The 20,980-nt window shown below is 33.7% G+C and overlaps 1 protein-coding gene across 1 annotated transcript in view; it reads right to left on the reverse strand.

Moving 5' to 3' along the window:
* LOC138328552 (copper-transporting ATPase 1-like) overlaps positions 1-20,980 on the reverse strand; it is a 41,026-nt gene that overhangs the window by 8,659 nt on the left and 11,387 nt on the right. The window contains exons 3-14 of the mRNA XM_069275406.1: positions 9,634-10,723; positions 8,852-9,085; positions 8,103-8,266; positions 6,053-6,214; positions 5,308-5,387; positions 4,482-4,965; positions 3,974-4,114; positions 3,471-3,579; positions 2,936-3,060; positions 2,363-2,497; positions 1,188-1,379; positions 552-734 (exon numbers count right to left, since the gene is read on the reverse strand). Coding sequence (XP_069131507.1) covers positions 552-734; positions 1,188-1,379; positions 2,363-2,497; positions 2,936-3,060; positions 3,471-3,579; positions 3,974-4,114; positions 4,482-4,965; positions 5,308-5,387; positions 6,053-6,214; positions 8,103-8,266; positions 8,852-9,085; positions 9,634-10,723 — 3,099 coding nt within the window. The remainder of the gene's footprint in view (positions 1-551; positions 735-1,187; positions 1,380-2,362; positions 2,498-2,935; positions 3,061-3,470; positions 3,580-3,973; positions 4,115-4,481; positions 4,966-5,307; positions 5,388-6,052; positions 6,215-8,102; positions 8,267-8,851; positions 9,086-9,633; positions 10,724-20,980) is intronic.

The raw sequence follows: 20,980 nt of genomic DNA on the forward strand, positions 1-20,980 counted from the left end.
CCACATCACAGACCCATGTAGATTCTATTAGTCTTTATTATATGACGGACGAGGACTGAAGCAGGTTGGTATTTTTCTGTATCATTTATATTTCCATTTCATAGGTTTTGTGCAGGCATAATTATTCTGCATGTATACCTGATCATTGTATAACTTTGGGAATGTAACATTACAGCTACACAGTATAGATATCTAATGTTGAATACTACTCCATGCTAAATATCATCAAAACAATATGTCATAAAGAAGTTTCTATTGACTTTCAGGTACTGACTGTTGGTCGGCGGTTTTTCTCCGGGTACTCCAGCTTTCCTTTACCTTCTAAACAAGACACATTCTTAAATGACCCTGCTGGTTTAACTTATCACATCAAACAAACTATTGGCTTTCAACATTTCTTTATAGCTTTCACACAGTTTGAGTGACTGAAGTGAACTTTCTGGATGGTAGTTAAGTTAAACAAAGAGTTAATTATAGGAATTGTCTACATAAACTGTATCCTAGTAAAAGTATATTATCAAAACAGGACAACAAATGTTACAGTTACTGACCTCCTTGGCGTATTTGACGATGGCAGAGGCGATAGGGTGTTCACTGCTAGCCTCCGCTGTACCGATGATCAGTAACAACTTCAGGAAGGAACATGTTTCTTCTTCTACAAATGTGGCAATCCGTGCTACTCGAGCTACACCGTGGGTAACAGTACCAGTCTTGTCAAATACCACACATTTGATCTGTAAGAGATGTTTAACTCAAAATGTTAGCATACATCAAATTTATGAGAATAATCTATGTCTATTTATAGGTCTCTTATCAAGAATTTATTACATCCAGAAAATTCCCTAAGATACTGGTTAAAAGAATACTAGCAGCTATAAATAGAGACATCTATATCACATTAACATTGGTGGTTAACAGCAAATCTGAAGTCAGCGCCATTATCTATCATTCATTGAAAAACTCATATAGGTACATGCACATTGACAACTTTATAAGTATATCATGATTTAATGTTTTTACTGTAATTTGTCTGATGAATTCTATAATTCAACTTATCATTATTTTTCATGCATTACAATTTTTTAACTGCAATTAATTTGAAATTTATATTTATGGTCTGGGACAAATTTTGCTATATCTAATCATCTGAAAAATGCTAGAAATTTAACAGATTACTGAGTGCATACCTTGTGTGCCATTTCCAGGGGTTCTCCGCCCTTGATTAGGATACCGTTGATGGCCCCGACCCCTGTCCCCACCATGACAGCTGTGGGCGTGGCTAGACCCAGGGCACAGGGACAGGCTATACTCAGTACTGTGATGGCGTACTGAAACGCTTTCTGGAACACAGCCTCATTCACAGACACCGGACCATTCTCCTGTAATTCAAAATGGTGAGAAAAACTTAGTAAGCTGAAAAAATATATGACATGAAACATAACAGCTTATTAACTTATCATACCATAAAATAAACCTTGTATAGGAAATGTTTAAGCAAGGTTTAACCCGTTTATAATTCATGAAGATAGTTAACAAGATTATACATGAAAGATGGTGTAACAATTTAGCGTAACACTAACAAGAGCTATTGGAGAACACCTAAGCTTGCCTCTGGCAGCCTTTAAAGACCTAGAATGTTAGAGCTTATCAAGACAGAAATCAATGTCAGTTGTAATGTAAAGTGCAAAGTGGCACCTTAGGCATAACCCAGTATCTACATGCATAAATGCATGTCAGTTGTTAGAGATATCAGCATTTCACAACTTTCATTAAACCCTTAAAGGGACAATTCGGTCTAAGACTACATTAAAACTTGCACATATTTCGAAAAAAACCCAGTTCTAATAGAAATTAGATTAGTTGGTTTTACAGTGATATGGCAGAAAAGCCCACTGTAGTCATTTGTATGTGAAATGTTCAATCGCCATTACACATAGCCTTGTATGCCGAACCCTGACCCTTGCCTGTGTAGTAAGAATTTTTTGTCTAGAACTACTCAAAACGCTCTTACAGTATTGCATTTGTTTAACGTGCGTGACTTTGACTTGGGTATGGGTACAGCATAAATATATTGTACCTGCTTAATCGTATTGATCAACGATTTGGAATTTCAATGGTATTAATCAAAATACTTAATAATATTGTGGAAATTGTCAATATTTCTTGTCATTTGTTTCATAAGGAATGTAGAACAATACATTTATGTCATATTTTGCTTCGTGGTTATGTAACGAATTAGCCTCACTGAATTGTCCCTTTAAAGTATTGATAATGTACTCACATATAAGTACAAATGTACTCACATTTAAATATAGTTGCCTTGGTTACCCAACCAAGAGTGCAGTTTAACCAGGTTACTTACCTCAAAGAATGGATCGACAAGGTAGACATTGGTGTAGCCAATGATGACCCAGCAGATGAGTGTGAGGGTCGACAGAGAGCAGACGACAGGGACAAAGTATCCAGCAATAGTGTCTGCTAACTGTTGTATGGGCGCCTATCAAAACAAATATTTACAACAATCAAGCTCTGTACTGTCTGAGAAATGCTGGTTATTCTAAATACAAAAGTTCTGGTTTTATAAATTGATAAATTATCCCTTTCTGAATTACAGGCACATAGTACACTGCTCACTATACAAAATAGTAAACCTGATTATTTTAAAAACAAATTTCATTCATGATTACCCCTATTATTTCACAATCAATTTTTCCAGATCTTAGAATCAGACGAGTTCAAGTGTGTTTTTAGGGGTGATTTTGTTTTAAGAGACAATTATAAAAGACTATTTAAGACATGCCTATGCCTCTGTATGGAATCAGGAGACAGGAGAGATGTGATGGGATGGGATGGGAAAGGACAGGACAGACACACGTAATACTATAATGTCCTCCTCTCCCTTCTATAGAGGAGTCATAATATATTGATTATCTACCTTTGAGGTCTGTGCTTCCTCTACCAGTCTGACAATCTGGGACAGTGTAGTGTCTGATCCGACATGTGTCGCTGTGACCAGCAACATTCCATTCTGGTTAATAGCTCCACCAATCACAGAGGATCCTACAACCAACACATTTCAGTTACAGATATATCTAGCCAATCACAGACAACCTTACAACCAACACTTTGTGGTTAGAGAAATATTCAGCCAATCACAGACAACCTTACAAACACATGTCTATACACAAACAATCACTGACAATATTGCAATAAACACACAAAATAAGACATATGAGGTCTAAGTGTCCTTGTTATTACTAATCTCCATAAAAAGAAAAATTTCCAATGAAGTAATGGTCGTCTTCTTCCGTCAGATGAACCCACTTCGTAAATATATTGACAAATATGTGACATTTAAAAAATATTCTAAAATAACTCAGGAAACTAAAGATGTTTTCAAATATAAAACCATGCAAGTTATTAGAAAATGGAAATAATCAATTGAAATTCTTGTGTACAGGTAGAATTACCTGCAGATTTGATGACAGGCATGGACTCTCCTGTGATTAGGGATTCATCACAGGTGGAACTACCCTCCAACACTTTACCGTCCACAGGAATCTTCTCTCCTGGCAAAACCTTACAACATTATAAACAAAATGTCCATTATTGTGTTTCTTTTTTCTACTAAAATTCAATTCTGAGGTTTGCTCTAATGACTTATTTCAGAAGTTCATCATCATCATAAATCATTATGCCAAGTTCCATCTCACGACATCTTTGAAGTTTGTTATTAGAACTTATTCCTGCAGTTGCAATCCTGCTTCATTTGGGAACTTATCTAGCTATCAAAACAGAATTTAAGCTATTCTTTCTCACTTTTTGCTATCTTTTCTGATGAAATCTTTAATATAAGACTTGTTTTAAAAAGTGACCAATCGTAAGTAATTTCACATGTTTACTATCAAACTTGATCTATAATTTTTCTGTCATATTTTTCCTTAATTAACTTTTTCTTATCACACTGTATTACCTTGAGGATGTCACCCCTCTGTACCAGATCAACACTGATCGTCTTCTCGTTGATAATGTTTCCTTCTTTGTCTATGTCCACCAGACAAGCCTCTGAGGCCTGGAGTGACATGAGTTTGGCTAAAGCTTCCGATGTCTTACCCTACAACATAAACAATATATACATAGTCAGGGCCTAGAGTGACACAAGTTTGGCTAAAGCTTCAGATGTCTTACCCTACAACATAAACAATATATACATAGTAAGGGCCTAGAGTGACATCAGTTTGACTAAAGCTTCCGATGTCTTACTCTACAACATAAATGATATATTGTTATCATTTGATCTGGCACTTGGATGATAAAGAGGCTAAAGTCTAAAACTACCTTTAAATTTTTTTTAGCCAATCACTTATGATGTAACAGAATGTTACATCATTGTTGGCTGGCTAAACAAAAATTAAAGTGTAAAATTGTTTTATAATCATTCAGGTAACTAAATATTAATGTGTTAGAGACTGAGTTTCTACCTTTGCCACGTGTTCCAGCCACCTTCCAAGGGAGATAAACACCATCAACATCGGGGTAGTCTCAAAAAATGTCATAGGCGACACTTCCTCTTGTAAAATCATCGCAGCGACGACTACGGAGATAGAGTAGACATAGGATATAGTGGTAGCTAGAACAACCAGCACGTCCATGTTGGCCGCACGATGCTTAAGTGCCTTGAATGCCTGGATGTAAAAGATTCGTCCGCCAAAAAACTGGACAGGTGTGGCCAAAATAAACATTAGGAGGTTGTCAAGAGAGAGTCCAGCGGTCAGCATGATATGGTTGTTCTTCATCGACTGATGGAGAGGCGGTTGGGGCGTTGTCATATTTTCCATTGTCATGTTATCCGTCATACTGACAACAGGCGTGTCTTTTTGAGGTGGTTTCGAAAACATGAAGTACATCATTATTACCATGGAAGGTACCCCGAATATCAGTGACCAGAAAAATGATGTTCGCCATCTGTGAAGTCAAACAAGTAGATTTAATGGTAATGTAACCTTTTTTAACCTCATTGTTTGTGTGAGTAATATCACCAAACAAACGTTAAGATCAATATCTGCTTAAAAAATATACTTTTGTATTTTAAAAAGAATCAAAACAGAATAAAATATTTTTTTTAAGTATACGAACAAATTTTCTTGTGAGAAAAAAATAGAAAAATTAATAAAATGGTAAGGCAACATTAGTTTCATGCTGAATTTTGCTTTTATATAATGAAAATTGTATATAAAATCCAAGGAAATGTCACCCAAGTGACATAACTAGGCAGCATGAATTACATTTTGGAATCTGACATTTTACCTCTTGATTTCGTGTCTGTGATCATATCTTGAGGCACTCTTGTCATCGTCAGTGTACAAGTCTGCCTCAAATCCCAGCTCCTATAAATTCAATGCTCTTATATTACACACGACTTATATATATATACAACAAATATTTACAGTAGCTCCATAAAATGCACGTCATTTTATTTTTATAATAAATGTCCAGATTCCTTATTAATTTTATTGACCGACAATAATCATCTAAAACATTAACAGGTCAATACATTTTTTTTTACATCTTTTTGGGATCTCAAAACCCCTGTATTGAATGCAGTACACTTCCAGCTCCTTATCAAGGATCTTGGCCTATTGGTTACTTAGAAGAAGTTCAACATTGAATCAAAAAGACTTTGAAGCTTTTCTTTTATAAAAAAATCTACTTTTGGTGTGCTAATTCATAAATTCATAAATTCCACAAACATATTAATTTAACTAATCATGAAATATGAGCATTTAAAAACACTATACTGTATAACATGAAATATTTGTGTGGACTTTTCTTCATGGTTTGATGCTTTGCAATAATTTTGTGGATAGAATTATTTGTGGTTAGCTGATGGAGCAATAGTGTCAATACTATATGAACAAAGTTTATGTTTTTATTTTTTTGGTTTCACAGCAACCAAGAAAACAACAAGTGTATCTCCACAACAAATATTTAATGATATTTAAAGTATGTTTACTGTACACTGTCGGTCTACTCCATTGTCACTGATAATTACCCTGATGATATTGATGATCTGTCTCGCTCCAGTGACTTCTGGGTCATATTCAAATCTCCCTTTACATGTGGCCAAAGCTACAGAGGCTGAAATGATTCCTGATTTCTTCATCATGGAAGATTCAATCAGATGTACACAAGAGGAACATGTCATACCATTTATCTGAAAAACAAAAGATTCATTAAGACTGACACAAAAGGATTAAATATTATCAGGTATCAACTAAAATCTCAGCAAATGAAGTCCGAACTATGTACTAGTACCACATACTGTAATTTTTTTTTTTTTTTGCAATAAATTTTTTTCATATTTCATGGGCAATTTAAAATTCGTGATAAGATAAATTGCCACAAAATATTTTGCCTACAATAGAGAACAATAGAGCTTTTAAACTATAGCTACAAAGATCATTTTTTTAGATCATTTTTTTTGGTCCCTTGGGTGGTCTTTATAGACAGGTTTGACTGTATCCGCAATGTGGCTTGGGTTACACTGAAAGTGTTTTTATCACAACAAATATTGTTTTGCATTAAAGGCCCACTACCTTTCTGGCGCTAAATTTAAAGGTTTCGTAAAAAACATTAATAACATCAGAAAACCCATGCCTATGCCCTAAGATGAGGTTACAACACCAAACATATGCAAGATTTCCTGCGTAACATATGAAAACCGTGGAGAGTCGTTTCACTGTCTTGCCGTCTGCCGTGCGGTATTTAGGACGACCGCAGGAAACATAAGACGACCCGTGTTATGAAAATCAACATTTTATTTATTTTAATCAAATCGTTCAGAAGGTGATGATAAACATAGTATTAACAGTAAGTTAATAACTTTTGCAACTCTACAAAATTATTCATCTCGTTTTACATTCCCATTTTAAAAATTAAAAGTCGTGTCGGAAAGGTAGTGGGCCTTTAAATGGCAAAGTAACTAATTTGAATATCAATTACTGTGAAGCGAATTTCACAACTACCAAATTACATTTCAAAGCATTTTCATGAAGATGAAGTTTGGAGGAATTATAGAAAGTATTGCATTTTCACAAAGATAAAAATTCACGGAATTGTAGAAGGTATTTATTTACGAAGATAAGTTTTCATGAATGTACCTTGATCGCTAAATTTGTGAAAATAAATTGCACTCAAAAGAAAGTTGGTTTATCCATATCTGAAGCTATCTGATACATTAAAATACCATAAAACGATTGACAGCTGTTCTATAATCCAACAGCAGCCTACATTTGGTAAGGGGGGTAAGATTACATCACTGATAATGATCTCCTAATAGCAAGGAAGGATCATCAACATATTGCTATCATTATAATCTAATACCTTAATTAGAAATAAATTACAGCTAATTAATTTTATTTGTTTGAGATGTTTGATCAATTAATAATCAAGTAATAAATATCATTAGTCAGACTGCTATTCAATGACAGGGGTGTTTGAGATGTTTGAGAACAGCAAAGTTCCCCTCTAGACTTTCCACCTGGCCATTTCAACCCCTTTGGCCTTTTGAAATTCTCTAAATCCAGCATTTTCCTCCTTTAAATGATTGTCCATACCCATCATAACAACTGTTAACTGAAATCATTGTAGAAATCAATGTCACTTGTTATGGATTACAGTATTTCAACACTTGCACCAAAACCTTCCAACACTCATGCCAGGGTAATTCCATAAGCCCCCCTCTCTTCGAGGGGCGAGCTAAAATAAGCTGGTTTATTGTAAATGTCACTTACTTTAATTATATCAGTATCTACCACAATACATCTTGGTATTCCAGTCTCTGAGCATTGCATAAATTATCAGCAAATATCATTCATCTTAGGTCGATGATTTAATTGTGGCAGAAACAGATCATACAACTCGAGGGTATTGGATATGGAATTTGTTTCACACTCCTTAAGTTTTTTTTATTTTTAAAGTTACGAACAACTCTCGCTAAATTTTCTGTCTTTTGTAGCTTTTAAAAACTAACTGAAGAGAATGAAATAAATTCCATATCCAACAATCCCTATTTGTGTAATCTATTTGTATACAATACTTACCAGAAGTTCCACAATGCCCTGTCCAGCTGTTTCGGTTTCCAACACTGTGGCATTGAAGCCAAGACTACAGATGGCGTTGGAGATTTGTGACGGGAGAATGTAGGCCGGATCGTACTTCACCTCGGCCTTCTGGGCCATAAGGGCCACCAGCACCGCCTTTATACCTAAAGATAATAGCCGAAAATGTGAACATTTTATCACAAAACATTCAATACATATACAAATACATTAAAGCTGCTTTGGTATTTTCACAAGGAAGATAGTTTCGCAGGGATGACATTTATCACAAAAGTTTTATATGCGAAATATTGAGAAATGATTGTAATAGATTTTTAAGGTCAGATTGCAAAATATTTCAAACAGGTAAAATGTAGTTTTTTTGTTTTTGGTCAAAATCGTTAAAATTAATAATAATTTGTAACATTTTGTAACAGTTTTATCAAAACCTAAAACTAACATACTAGTATAGATTATAACCAGATTTTAGATTTTGTCATACACATTAAAAGATTTTTGTCAAAATAATGTCTGCTGTTGATTTTTCACTATAGATTACTATAAACAAACTTAATTTAGTGCAGTTTAATTTTAGTGTAAATGCAATAGAATGTAAATTATGATTTATAAGTGCCGAATTAAAATGAAAATTATAAATCTTTTTACAAAAGTTGTACATGAATTAGCACTCTAGAGACAGCTTAAAAAGCATTAAAATAAAACTATGCCTAACATAAATACATTTACGGTACCTTCCATCTTGCCAAGGTTTTTCTCTATAGTGGCAACACAGGAAGCACAGGTCATGCCTGTCACTCTCAGAAAACATTTTTCATACTCCGTGTCTTCATCTGCCTTCGCTCCCCGTTTGTAGACGACGGAACTCTTCCCCATTTTGACCGATTCCTCTGTATCTGGTGGGATTTTAGACCCACCATTCGGCTTCACTGTAACACCAGGCAATGTAGTGGGGTCCTTGGAGCTCCCTAAGAACAGTTATCAACTCAATGGTTTAATGTATGGGAAAAAAAGTAAAAATTAAAACTTAAGACAGAGAAAACATCCAAAGTAGCAACAAAGATTTTCTACCGGTACCAGCTGGTGCCAAGTAACACCAGTCAGTTCCCAGAGGCAGGAGCTAGTGTTATCTAGAACCAGCCTAGTCCTCAGTAGTACCCACTAGTCCTCAATAGTACCCACTAGTACCCATTTGTACCCTCTAATCCCTTGTTGTACCCTAGTCCCCAGTAGAACTACCAACTAGTCCCCAGGTGTAACTACTTGTCCCAAGTAGTACCAGCCAGTCCCCTCTTTCACAATTTTCTCCAATAGTGCCCTATCAATGGATCTTGCTTGCAAAAATAAAATAATGACAACAGTATGCAGTTAGGAACTGTAGCTAGGATCAATATATACAGTTATAAATTTGCCATTTTAATAAATGTATTACACTTTCTTAACTTTGCCACAAGCAAGAAAAAATATTACATGAAACCAAGGGACTCAGTCTTAAAGAGTTTTCTTTTAAACATACCAGGTAGAAAAGCATCAAAGCCCATGTCCTCGATGACCTCACATAACATATCTGGGGTGATCCTGTTAGGGTAATATTCAATCTTTCCTGTCTGGTCCGCCAGGGATACCTTTATCGTCTTCACTCCAGAGTTCTTACTCAGTGTATCCTCGATTGTTTTTACGCATGAGTGACAGGTCATCCCCCGGATATTGACTGTCGTTGATGCAGTGCCTGCTCCAGCTTTCCCTTCATCGTCTTCCCCTTTTAGAGCCTTCGCCTCAAACCCCATATTATCAATCATATCCGCTATCTGGTCGGCGTTGGTCATCGCCGCGTCAAACTCCACAAGGCCGATCTCCTTGTCCAGCAACACTTTGATGCTCACTATGCCAGGCTTGTCTCCAATGTTACTTTCAATGTTTTTCACACAGGAGTTACATGTCATACCCTTGATGGAGATAGTACATTTATTTGGTCTTCCTCGATTAGCGAGCATGTCAAACTCCGCCTCAAGTGACGATTCCTTCCTTCGTGGCAGTGAGGCCTCGAATCCCATGCTATCTATATGACTTGCCAGAGTAAGCGGGTTGGTAACCTTGGGATCATAAATGATAAACGCTTCCTTGTCAGCCAGTGAAACTTTAATGTCCTTGACCCCTGCCTGTTTGGACAGGTTTGATTCGATGTTCTTGACACATGACTGGCAGGTCATGCCCTCGACTTGTATCCTAGCAACCAGATCACCAGCAGTATCCAAGCAAGCTTCGAAGCCCATATCATCGATAATGGCCGCAATCTTTTCCCCCGTTATAATTGTAGGATTAAAACAAACCTTTCCCTGGTTCTTATCTAAAAACACGGACACAGACTCCACTCCATCAATGTCCTTCACACGACCTTCAATATTCTTCACGCAGGACATACAGGTCATTCCTTTAATGTTGATAAGGGCCGCTTCGATGTCCCGAGTGTTGGGGTCACTGCTAGCCGGCTGCACCGACTTGACCTTTGAAGGGAAGCCCATGTTTTCGATGTTTTCCGCCAGGATTGGAGGCGAGGTCTCGGTCGGACTGTACTTAATGGTGGCCTCTTTGTTCTCCAAGATCACCTGTAACAGAAAATATTTGATAATTATATGTCTGTTTAACCTGACTCACAAATAAACTTTGACTCACAAGTTAACTTCAAAATATTTTACAGGTTTTACAACTGACGTACTAGATATCCCAAGTTTCTGCAACAGGCTATAAAGGAGATAAAATTCTGACAATAGACAAATGCAGAAAGATAGAAAGATGGAAGGAAGAATATGGACACATCACAAAACTAAAGTCTGTAGAGACACACTAATATAATGATTCATACTCAATCCAAGTAACAATTGAGTCTCTCATTTTTCTTAAATTATTTGGGTTCATTTCACTACACTTAAAATTACAGTAGTCAGTGCACATGCCAATGTCCTTGGTTAGATCAGGACTAACTTTATTCCAAATCTTATAGTCCATCGCAAACTTACGACCAGTCGTAAGCTACTTGATGAAACAGAACTATTATTATTATATTAGAACTGACTAACTCTTGGACTAAACCGGTTAGCAGGACTTAAGTTAGACTGAAAGTTGAAGTCTGACCTGAAAGTGATTTTATGAAAAGGTACAAGGCTACATCAACATCATTTGGAAGTCAAAAGGTGATGACGATCACAACAGCTTCAGAGTGTGGTTGGCTTTCGGGATTATTTTCAATCTCCCTGTATAACCTCGTGGGTATTCAGTGGAGGAGTTTAGAACCCACTAGTAACTTTAGAAACTTACGATGTTGGCTCTCTTCCCTCTTAACATCATTTGGATTCACACAATGTTAAGTTATAACATTCACAATCACATAAAAGTTATAAATGTATAATGGGTAAAGAACGTGAATGTTGTTATGGTAATTCGCATACCTCGTAGATCATTGTCACTTTGTCGGCTCATTAAATGCTTCAAAACGTTACAGTCATGGTGTCTCATGCACTTTTGACATTTCTTAAGAGATCAAAAGAGCTGCATGTGTATAAATGTTATGTATTTTTTAACCTTTACCATAATATTAGAGTACAACAGGGGAATGGCCAGTACATACACAAAGCTTAAATCACATATTTGATTTATCTTATTTTTTGTTTTAAGCAATTGTAATTTCAATTCTCGATACTCATTTTGCAAGCAACAATCCTGATATTTTACAGAAATGTTTAAGTCCCCAGTCTGTTCTTACAGTAAAATCTGCCTTAGCAACCATCTCTGTATAAAGACCATCTGCTTCATAAGACCATTATTCTGTGGCCCCAAATGACCAATTACAACACAAGTCAACCTATAAAGACCACCTGGCTACAAAGACCATATTTTCTCTGCCTCTTGGGTGTCTTTATAGACAGGTTTGACTGTACCGGTGGTCTCTATAGACAGGTTTGACTGTACCGGTGGTCTCTATAGACAGGTTTGACTGTACCGGTGGTCTCTATAGACAGGTTTGACTTGTACCGGTGGTCTCTATAGACAGGTTTGACTTGTACCGGTGGTCTCTATAGACAGGTTTGACTGTACCGGTGGTCTCTATAGACAGGTTTTTTTTACATGTCATTTAAATAGTAACTTTCTTGAAGAGCCGCCATGACCTAGCGAATGTGCTAGGAAGTTTTCCGTTGGAGTTGTATTATTTTTCCAATGTACATGTACCTTATCTACAATATCTACTGCCTGAATTATCAATTCGACAAATACTACTAGCATGTGCCAAATAGGTCACCTACCTCTAAGTTGATAAGAAGTAAGATAAGTTTTTTTTATTTATTGTTAAATTTATCAAACTGCAAGTACGTATACAGGTAATATTCATGATATATATATATATCTTAATCTATGATTACAAATCTACCAAGGACCAATCAGAATGTTCTATCAAATACCCGCTTTTGTTACCCTTGAAGTGAAAGGTTAGTGGAGAGTTAGTGGAGGGTTATAGTGCCAGAATGTTGGAACATCTAACCACCCAGCGATATACTTATGTTGTAAACAACTTTATTCAAGTGACTATACAATATTTCAGGGACCTATACAACATACTTTAACCGTCACCGCCATGTTCATTTGTTTTTCGGAACGCTTCTCGACTTTACATATCGTGACTACATAATGCAAATTATGTAATGTTGTGCTTGTAAATAAACTCGAGAAGCGTTCCGAAAAACAAATGAACATGGCGGTGACGGTTAAAGTAAGTGAACTACACGATGTTTAAATGGAGTTTCTACAAAGTACGGGTCATGACACCTCCAAAGGAGGTTGTGGATGAACACAGTTATGGGTACTGTTTACCACCACAAGCGTAGATTTTGTGGTTTTGGCTTGGTTTTTGAGGTGCCCATTAGAGCCGAGACGACATTTCGACCGGACAGGGAAATGTCTACCGAGCATATTTTTCGTAAATTTCTCGATTCATCAAGCCATAACTTCGTCAATACTTGGCCAATTTTGTTCATCAAGCACTCAATGGAAAGATAAATTATTTCTTTTTAAGGTAAGATATCCGTCAATACTGTATATAACCCATTTATTAAAATAATCATGGTTTTAAAAAAATAGGTCCGTTTTTTCTCGACCGCCGAGTTCATACCCTTGATACTATAATATATATATGTATACTATGGTTAAAAAAATTTCGTGCCAGGTCCCTGTGCAAGTGACTATACAATATTTCATGTCTTCCATTTTTTCAACATATGAGTCAATACCTAAATTCAAAAGATCTTACTGAAAATCATGTTCGTGTGTTCATATATATTTTTTACACAATTATTTGAGAAGTATTAATTTTGAATTTATTGTCTTGCCAAATTACGGGAAAATTTGAATATCGCGAAAATGGAATGTCAACAGTACATCATATATTTTCACTACAATATAACTCTTCACTGCACTGTGACACAGGTTCTGGGCCCAATTTTTCATGTACACCCCTTAGCTTCAAGGAATTATTAAACTTAGAAATTCTCCATAGGTAAGCATTACTTAAATTCAGGAGTGTTTCTTAAAATCTGTAATGCTTTCCAATGTGGAATTTGAAGTTAAGGGATTCCTTAAATTTAAGGAATTTTCATGAAACTGGTCCCAGATATTCTATTAAAGAGCATACTGTAGTCAATTGCAGCAACTGAAGATGTTTTCCTCAACAAACTCCCTTCCTTAACAACAGATTCAATCAGCACTACCACAAACTGTGAATGTGCCTTTATCAATGAATCAATTGATAATTTATAAATACTCGCTATAACTCTGGACACGCCAGGTACACACAGGTGTTTTCAGTGCATTACCTGTAGTATCTAATCTGACCTGACTTTGATTGATTTTACAACATCCTATACACGAACAGCTAACAGGATTCAGGGAAAAGGATTGTCTGTTTCAAATGAAAGGTTATATTAAAAGCCCACTACATTTCCGTATAAGAATTGCACATCTTCAGTAAAACCTGACTTAGCGACAACATAGGATCAAATGAAAATCAATTAGTCAAACCTGCCTTAGTGACCACCTCTGTATAAAGAGCCCCTGTTTAAAGATGCTCCACCGCCGACAAAGCATAAATGATATTCATTAGTTGAACAATAATTGTTGTTTGATCATGTATATATATGTCTAATTAACACAAAAAAATAATATAGAATGCTCCATTTCGCCTTTGAGGCATGCGCAATCAGTACTTCCTTCCATATAGGATATAGTGACACGGATTTTTTTCAGGATGCAATTAATTATTTTTCATATTTTTAACTTGAAGTAAAATTAGAAGCTCAAACTTTTCAATGGTGGTAATGGTGTAAAGTAAGTAACTTTTGTAACTGAAGAAAAATATTTAATCGTCTGTTCCTGTTTTTAATAGTGAAAAAATACCATTTGTCAGCGGTGGAGCATCTTTAATAAGACCACTTTTTCAAGGGTCTCAAATGAGCAATTTCAACATGATAAAACCTGTGTATAAAGACCACCTGGCTATAAAGACTGTATTCCCTTTGTTCCTTAACTGTGTGACCTTTATAGACAGGTTTAACCATATATAAATAAAAGATGAAGTTACAAAATCAAACAAGGGTCTCTGTGTAAATCCATGTAACAAAGAAGATTCATTTCACTTTTGTGCCGTGTGATGCAGTGATTGTCAACATCTGCATGATAATTCAGTTGACGTTGGGAGTCATAAGAAGACCCTTGTAATATGAACAAATATCTAATGTACCGGGATATCTGTTTACTGTAAAATTGTTTAGGAAATGATGATAATTGATGTATTAACTTTTGGGACTCTACAAAATTATCAAATTCCTTTTACAATTAAAATTTAAAAATTAAAATCTGTTTCGGAAACATATCAGGCCTTCAACCATATTTTATTTCAAAACTGCAAACAAAATGATCATGTAATTTAATACGGATAAAAGGATTCAGAACAAGTCATAGATAATTAGGATTGTAATATAAATGTACGCCTCGAGCAATTTACGCATAACACATTTCTTGGAAAAATGTATGTGTTGATTACCAGAATGATTGACGACAGTCAACTGTGGTAAAAAATACTGTCTGGATCATATCTTGTTAGTAAGACCACAAGAGAGTCAGACAAACAAATACTGTCTGGATCATATCTTGTTAGTAAGACCACAAGAGAGTCAGACAAACAAATACTGTCTGGATCATATCTTGTTAGTAAGACCACAAGAGAGTCAGACAAACAAATACTGTCTGGATCATATCTTGTTAGTAAGACCACAAGAGAGTCAGACAAACAAATACTGTCTGGATCATATCTTGTTAGTAAGACCACAAGAGAGTCAGACAAACAAATACTGTCTGGATCATATCTTGTTAGTAAGACCACAAGAGAGTCAGACAAACAAATACTGTCTCGATCATTTCTTGTTAGTAAGACCACAAGAGAGTCAGACAAACAAATACTGTACTTGTAAACTATCTTTTTAAGTACATGAAAAGTGTGCTCTACATGTAATTGAAACAGAGGATCTCTATCTACTCCAAGCTTCATTGCCATTAGATGTGGCCTTCAGGGCACTTTGCATAACATTAATTCATATAAAGTACACATAGTATACCGTATTTGACCCAATGAGCGCCCAAGGCAGTTGAAATATTGAAAACTGAACTGGCGCTTCATAGGACCGAGTTTGGGCTGACATTTCACAAAATTATGGTATCAAGTAAGCCATTAATTTAGAAAAGAAATCAAAAAGAGAAATCTTCATGCTTTTTGTAGTTTCAGTCTGTATCTAGGTCAAAGTAATTATAAGTTAACTTGAGGCCTCAAAACGGGGAAGAACACTTATACGATCGGGGACGCTTATTGGGTTGAATATGCCATATAGTGTAAATTGAATATCAATATTTTAACACAAAGCTGAAGGTTTTCAACACAACTAAATGTCATTGTGAGAAAATTTATGCAAGATTTATAGATACATAACTACGTGATATTAGCTGTTATCAATCATTGAACAAGGTCATATAAATACTGGCTCTTTATATTTTACCTACCGCTACATGAATAATCAAATCAACATAACGTGATTTTTAAAATTTAATTCATATAACCATGATATATATTTTCAGAAACTGAATCATTCCTATATACTCTGAAAACCTGTCATAAATAAAAACCTCTGTATAAAGACACCCTGCTTATTAAGACTACTTTCTAATGGCCATTTAAAACACAATTTGACCTGTGTATAAAGACCACATGGGTATAGAGACCACTTTTCACTTCTCCCTTGGGTGGCCTTTATACACAGGTTTCACTACAATCCTATACTACATATTTGATAAGGAGTTACTATAGCAAAACCTGTCTTAGCAACCACCTACATATACAGACCACCTGCTTAATAAGACCACATTCTTAGGGTACAATAGGCGATTTTTACAACAAGATGTAACTGTATACAAAGACCACCTGGCTATAGAGACCACTTTTCTCTCTTGTCCCATGGGTGGTCTTTATAGACAGGTTTGACTGTAGCTACATTTATAACTATACTGTACAGTACACATCACTCAGTAAACTCCCATATATTACAAAACCACTACTGTATGCATACTACTTACATATATAATTTTGTTAGATATCAATGGAGATTGTACAAAGTCAAATTGATCACCAATTTCAATTAGTATACTGGGTACAAAACATCACATATATTTCTGTATATTTTAGTGATGAATCATTTCAGAATATTTTAATGTCTGATGTTATGACAACAGGAATAGGGTAAAATGTCAAGCATGTATAAAAGTTCTCCCCTTTTTGAGCAAACATGTACAACACAGTGTACAAATTCCCATACAACTGAATGGTATATATGATAGTTCAATTTAGAAATCTAACATGACTAAATACAAACAAATATACTGGTGATGGATCATCAATTACCATACATGTACTTGATTATCCCACTTATAGTAAGATCACTGGTAACCCCAAATCGTACCGAAGTATATTAGATAGTGGCCTTTAATCAACAGTGTATTTGTATATATAGACATATCATGTAGAGGTTCACGTGTATACGTGGTCCACGGAAATTAGCGCCTTGTATTACACACAATATAACTAGAGGGCAATGTATCAAACGTCTGTCATTATAATCTTAATGGTTGCTGACGGAAACGTCATCAAATGTAAGGAGACGTGAAAATTGTATTTCGTTTGTGCGTCAATACATGTAAACATGTTTATACCAGGATATTAGGCTTAAATATTGTTAACCATTCATAACGTCTTCTGTCACAGCCAACTGTCAGGATAAAATCATCTGTGTATGGAGCAACAGTCAGCATTGATAAAAAGATATTAAAGATTACAGTATTGAAATTGAATTTTAGATGATCATTTTAATGAAATATTAGAGGATCATTTTAATGAAATATTAGAGGATCATTTTAATGAAATATTAGATGATCATTTTAATGAAATATTAGATGATCATTTTAATGAAATATTAGATGATCATTTTAATGAAATATTAGATGATCATTTTAATGAAATATTAGATGATCATTTTAATGAAATATTAGATGATCATTTTAATGAAATATTAGAGATCATTTTAATGAAATATTAGATGATCATTTTAATGAAATATTAGATGATCATTTTAATGAAATATTAGATGATCATTTTAATGAAATATTAGAGATCATTTTAATGAAATATTAGATGATCATTTTAATGAAATATTAGATGATCATTTTAATGAAATATTAGATGATCATTTTAATGAAATATTAGAGGATCATTTAATGAATATTAGATGATCATTTTAATGAAATATTAGATGATCATTTTAATGAAATATTAGGGATCATTTTAATGAAATATTTGAGGATCATTTTAATGAAATATTAGATGGATCATTTTAAGAAATATTAGATGATCATTTAATGAATATAGAGGATCATTTTAATGAAATATTAGAGGATCATTTTAAAGAAATATTAGATGATCATTTTAATGAAATATTAGATGATCATTTTAATGAAATATTAGATGATCATTTTAATGAAATATTAGATGATCATTTTAATGAAAATATTAGATGATCATTTTAATGAAATATTGAGATGATCATTTTAATGAAATATTAGATGATCATTTTAATGAAATATTAGATGATCATTTTAATGAAATATTAGAGGATCTTTAAAAAATTAGATGATCATTTTAATGAAATATTAGATGATCATTTTAATGAAATATTAGAGGATCATTTTAATGAAATATTAGATGATCATTTAATGAAATATTAGAGATCATTTAATGAAATATTAGAGGATCATTTTAATGAAATATTAGAGATCATTTAATGAAATATTAGATGATCATTTTAATGAATATAGATGATCATTTTAATGAAATATTAGAGGATCATTTTAATGAAATATTTGAGGATCATTTTAATGAAATATTTGATGATCATTGTAATGAAATATTAGATGATCATTTAATGAAATATTAGATGATCATTTTAATGAAATATTAGATGATCATTTTAATGAAATATTAGAGGATCATTTTAATGAAATATTAGATGATCATTTTAATGAAATATTAGATGATCATTTTAATGAAATATTAGATGATCATTTTAATGAAATATTAGATGATCATTTTAATGAAATATTAGATGATCATTTTAATGAAATATTAGATGATCATTTTAATGAAATATTAGAGGATCATTTTAATGAAATATTAGATGATCATTTTAATGAAATATTAGAGGATCATTTTAATGAAAATTAGAGGATCATTTTAATGAAATATTAGAGGATCATTTTAATGAAATATTAGATGATCATTTTAATGAAATATTAGATGATCATTTCAATGAAATATTAGAGGATCATTTTAATGAAATATTAGAGGATCATTTTAATGAAATATTAGAGGATCATTTTAATGAAATATTTGATGATCATTGTAATGAAATATTAGATGATCATTTTAATGAAATATTAGATGATCATTGTAATGAAATATTAGATGATCATTTTAATGAAATAATTGATGATCATTGTAATGAAATATTAGATGATCATTTTAATGAAATATTAGATGATCATTGTAATGAATATTAGATGATCATTTTAATGAAATAATTAGATGATCATTGTAATGAAATATTAGATGATCATTTTAATGAAATAATAGATGATCATTGTAATGAATATTAGAGATCATTTAATGAAATAATGATGATCATTGTAATGAAATATTAGATGATCATTTTAATGAAATATTAGATGATCATTGTAATGAAATATTAGATGATCATTTTAATGAAATATTTGATGATCATTGTAATGAAATATTAGATGATCATTTTAATGAAATATTAGATGATCATTGTAATGAAATATTAGAGGATCATTTTAATGAAATATTAGATGATCATTGTAATGAAATATTTGATGAACATTGTAATGAAATATTAGATGATTATTGTAATGAAATATTAGAGGATCATTGTAATGAAGCATTAGATGAACATGGTAACTGCATGTCCAATGAAGGATGATCACCGTGATGAGTTAAATTATCAGATGAAAATTTTATGAAATATTGAATGTCATGAAATAAAAATATTAGATGACCTACATTAATAAATTATTGAATGATAATTGCAATGAAATATTTCATAATCATTCTAATTATATTACAGAACATCATCATGAGATGATAACTGTAAAGAAATATCAGACGATAATTATATTGTGAAATATCAGATGTTGTTGTGATTATAAAATATGACATTTGTAATTATTTCTTTTGATTCAGTTTAACATCATATTTACAGTTATAATGATAAGTATAAATGGAGAAAATAAAAATCCAGAGTTCTCTGATAAAACCAACAACCTCTAATCACAGGTGAAATAAAACCTCACGTAGTTGATAACCTTTTGACCTCTAGTGTAGGACTAGTGGTAGGATGTTGAGACATCAGTAGAATGTCGAGATATCAAAACTCACTGATAGCAAGTAAACATGACATGCACTTATATTTCTACCAAGCATAACTAGTAGGAATAAATATAAAATCTTGATATCATTTCTTCTGCAACAGAAAATTTCTAGCATTGAAGCGAGATGACAGGAAATGTATCGCATATCAACTTATATCACTGTAAAAACCTGGGAAAACAGGCAAAAATGAAAATTCTAAAAGAAAACATGAAACTTCCGACATGAAAAGAATACCTCCTGTCCATTAGGATAAGATTTCACCATGTTATGGTGGTTCCTAAAAATGTCCTCAATCTCAGCGAGTACTTACAGGGAGCTTGGTGTACTTCCCCGGGCCTATGAATGACATCTTCACTTTTGATTACGTACAAATGTAAATCCAGCGGTACAACGTTACGTCTATCACCAAGTCGAGAAAGGCCCCTCAGGGCATTCCAAACTGCATAGAGTACCACAGCTCACTACAATGTGTATATAGCTAGCAGGCAGTTTGTCCGGAGATCACGAGTTGTAGCTCAGGGCTAGCATTAAACATTACTTATGAACATTTCATTAAATGTTCAGTTGTGAAGAACATGTGTTCACAATAATTTACCATTGTAAAAAGTGGAGACGTCCATATGATATCATAGTGTCTCGTATACAAGAAGTGTCACATGAGCAGTATTTTTATAACACAGTCAGTATAGAGTTTGTTTGTTGGCGTGTGACACAGTAGAGCTATAAACAGATTTACGATGTAATATAATGTTTGTCAATAATCCAGGCCAGATTT

The sequence above is a fragment of the Argopecten irradians genome, chromosome 7, assembly GCF_041381155.1.
Source record: "Argopecten irradians isolate NY chromosome 7, Ai_NY, whole genome shotgun sequence".
NCBI lineage: Eukaryota > Metazoa > Mollusca > Bivalvia > Pectinida > Pectinidae > Argopecten > Argopecten irradians.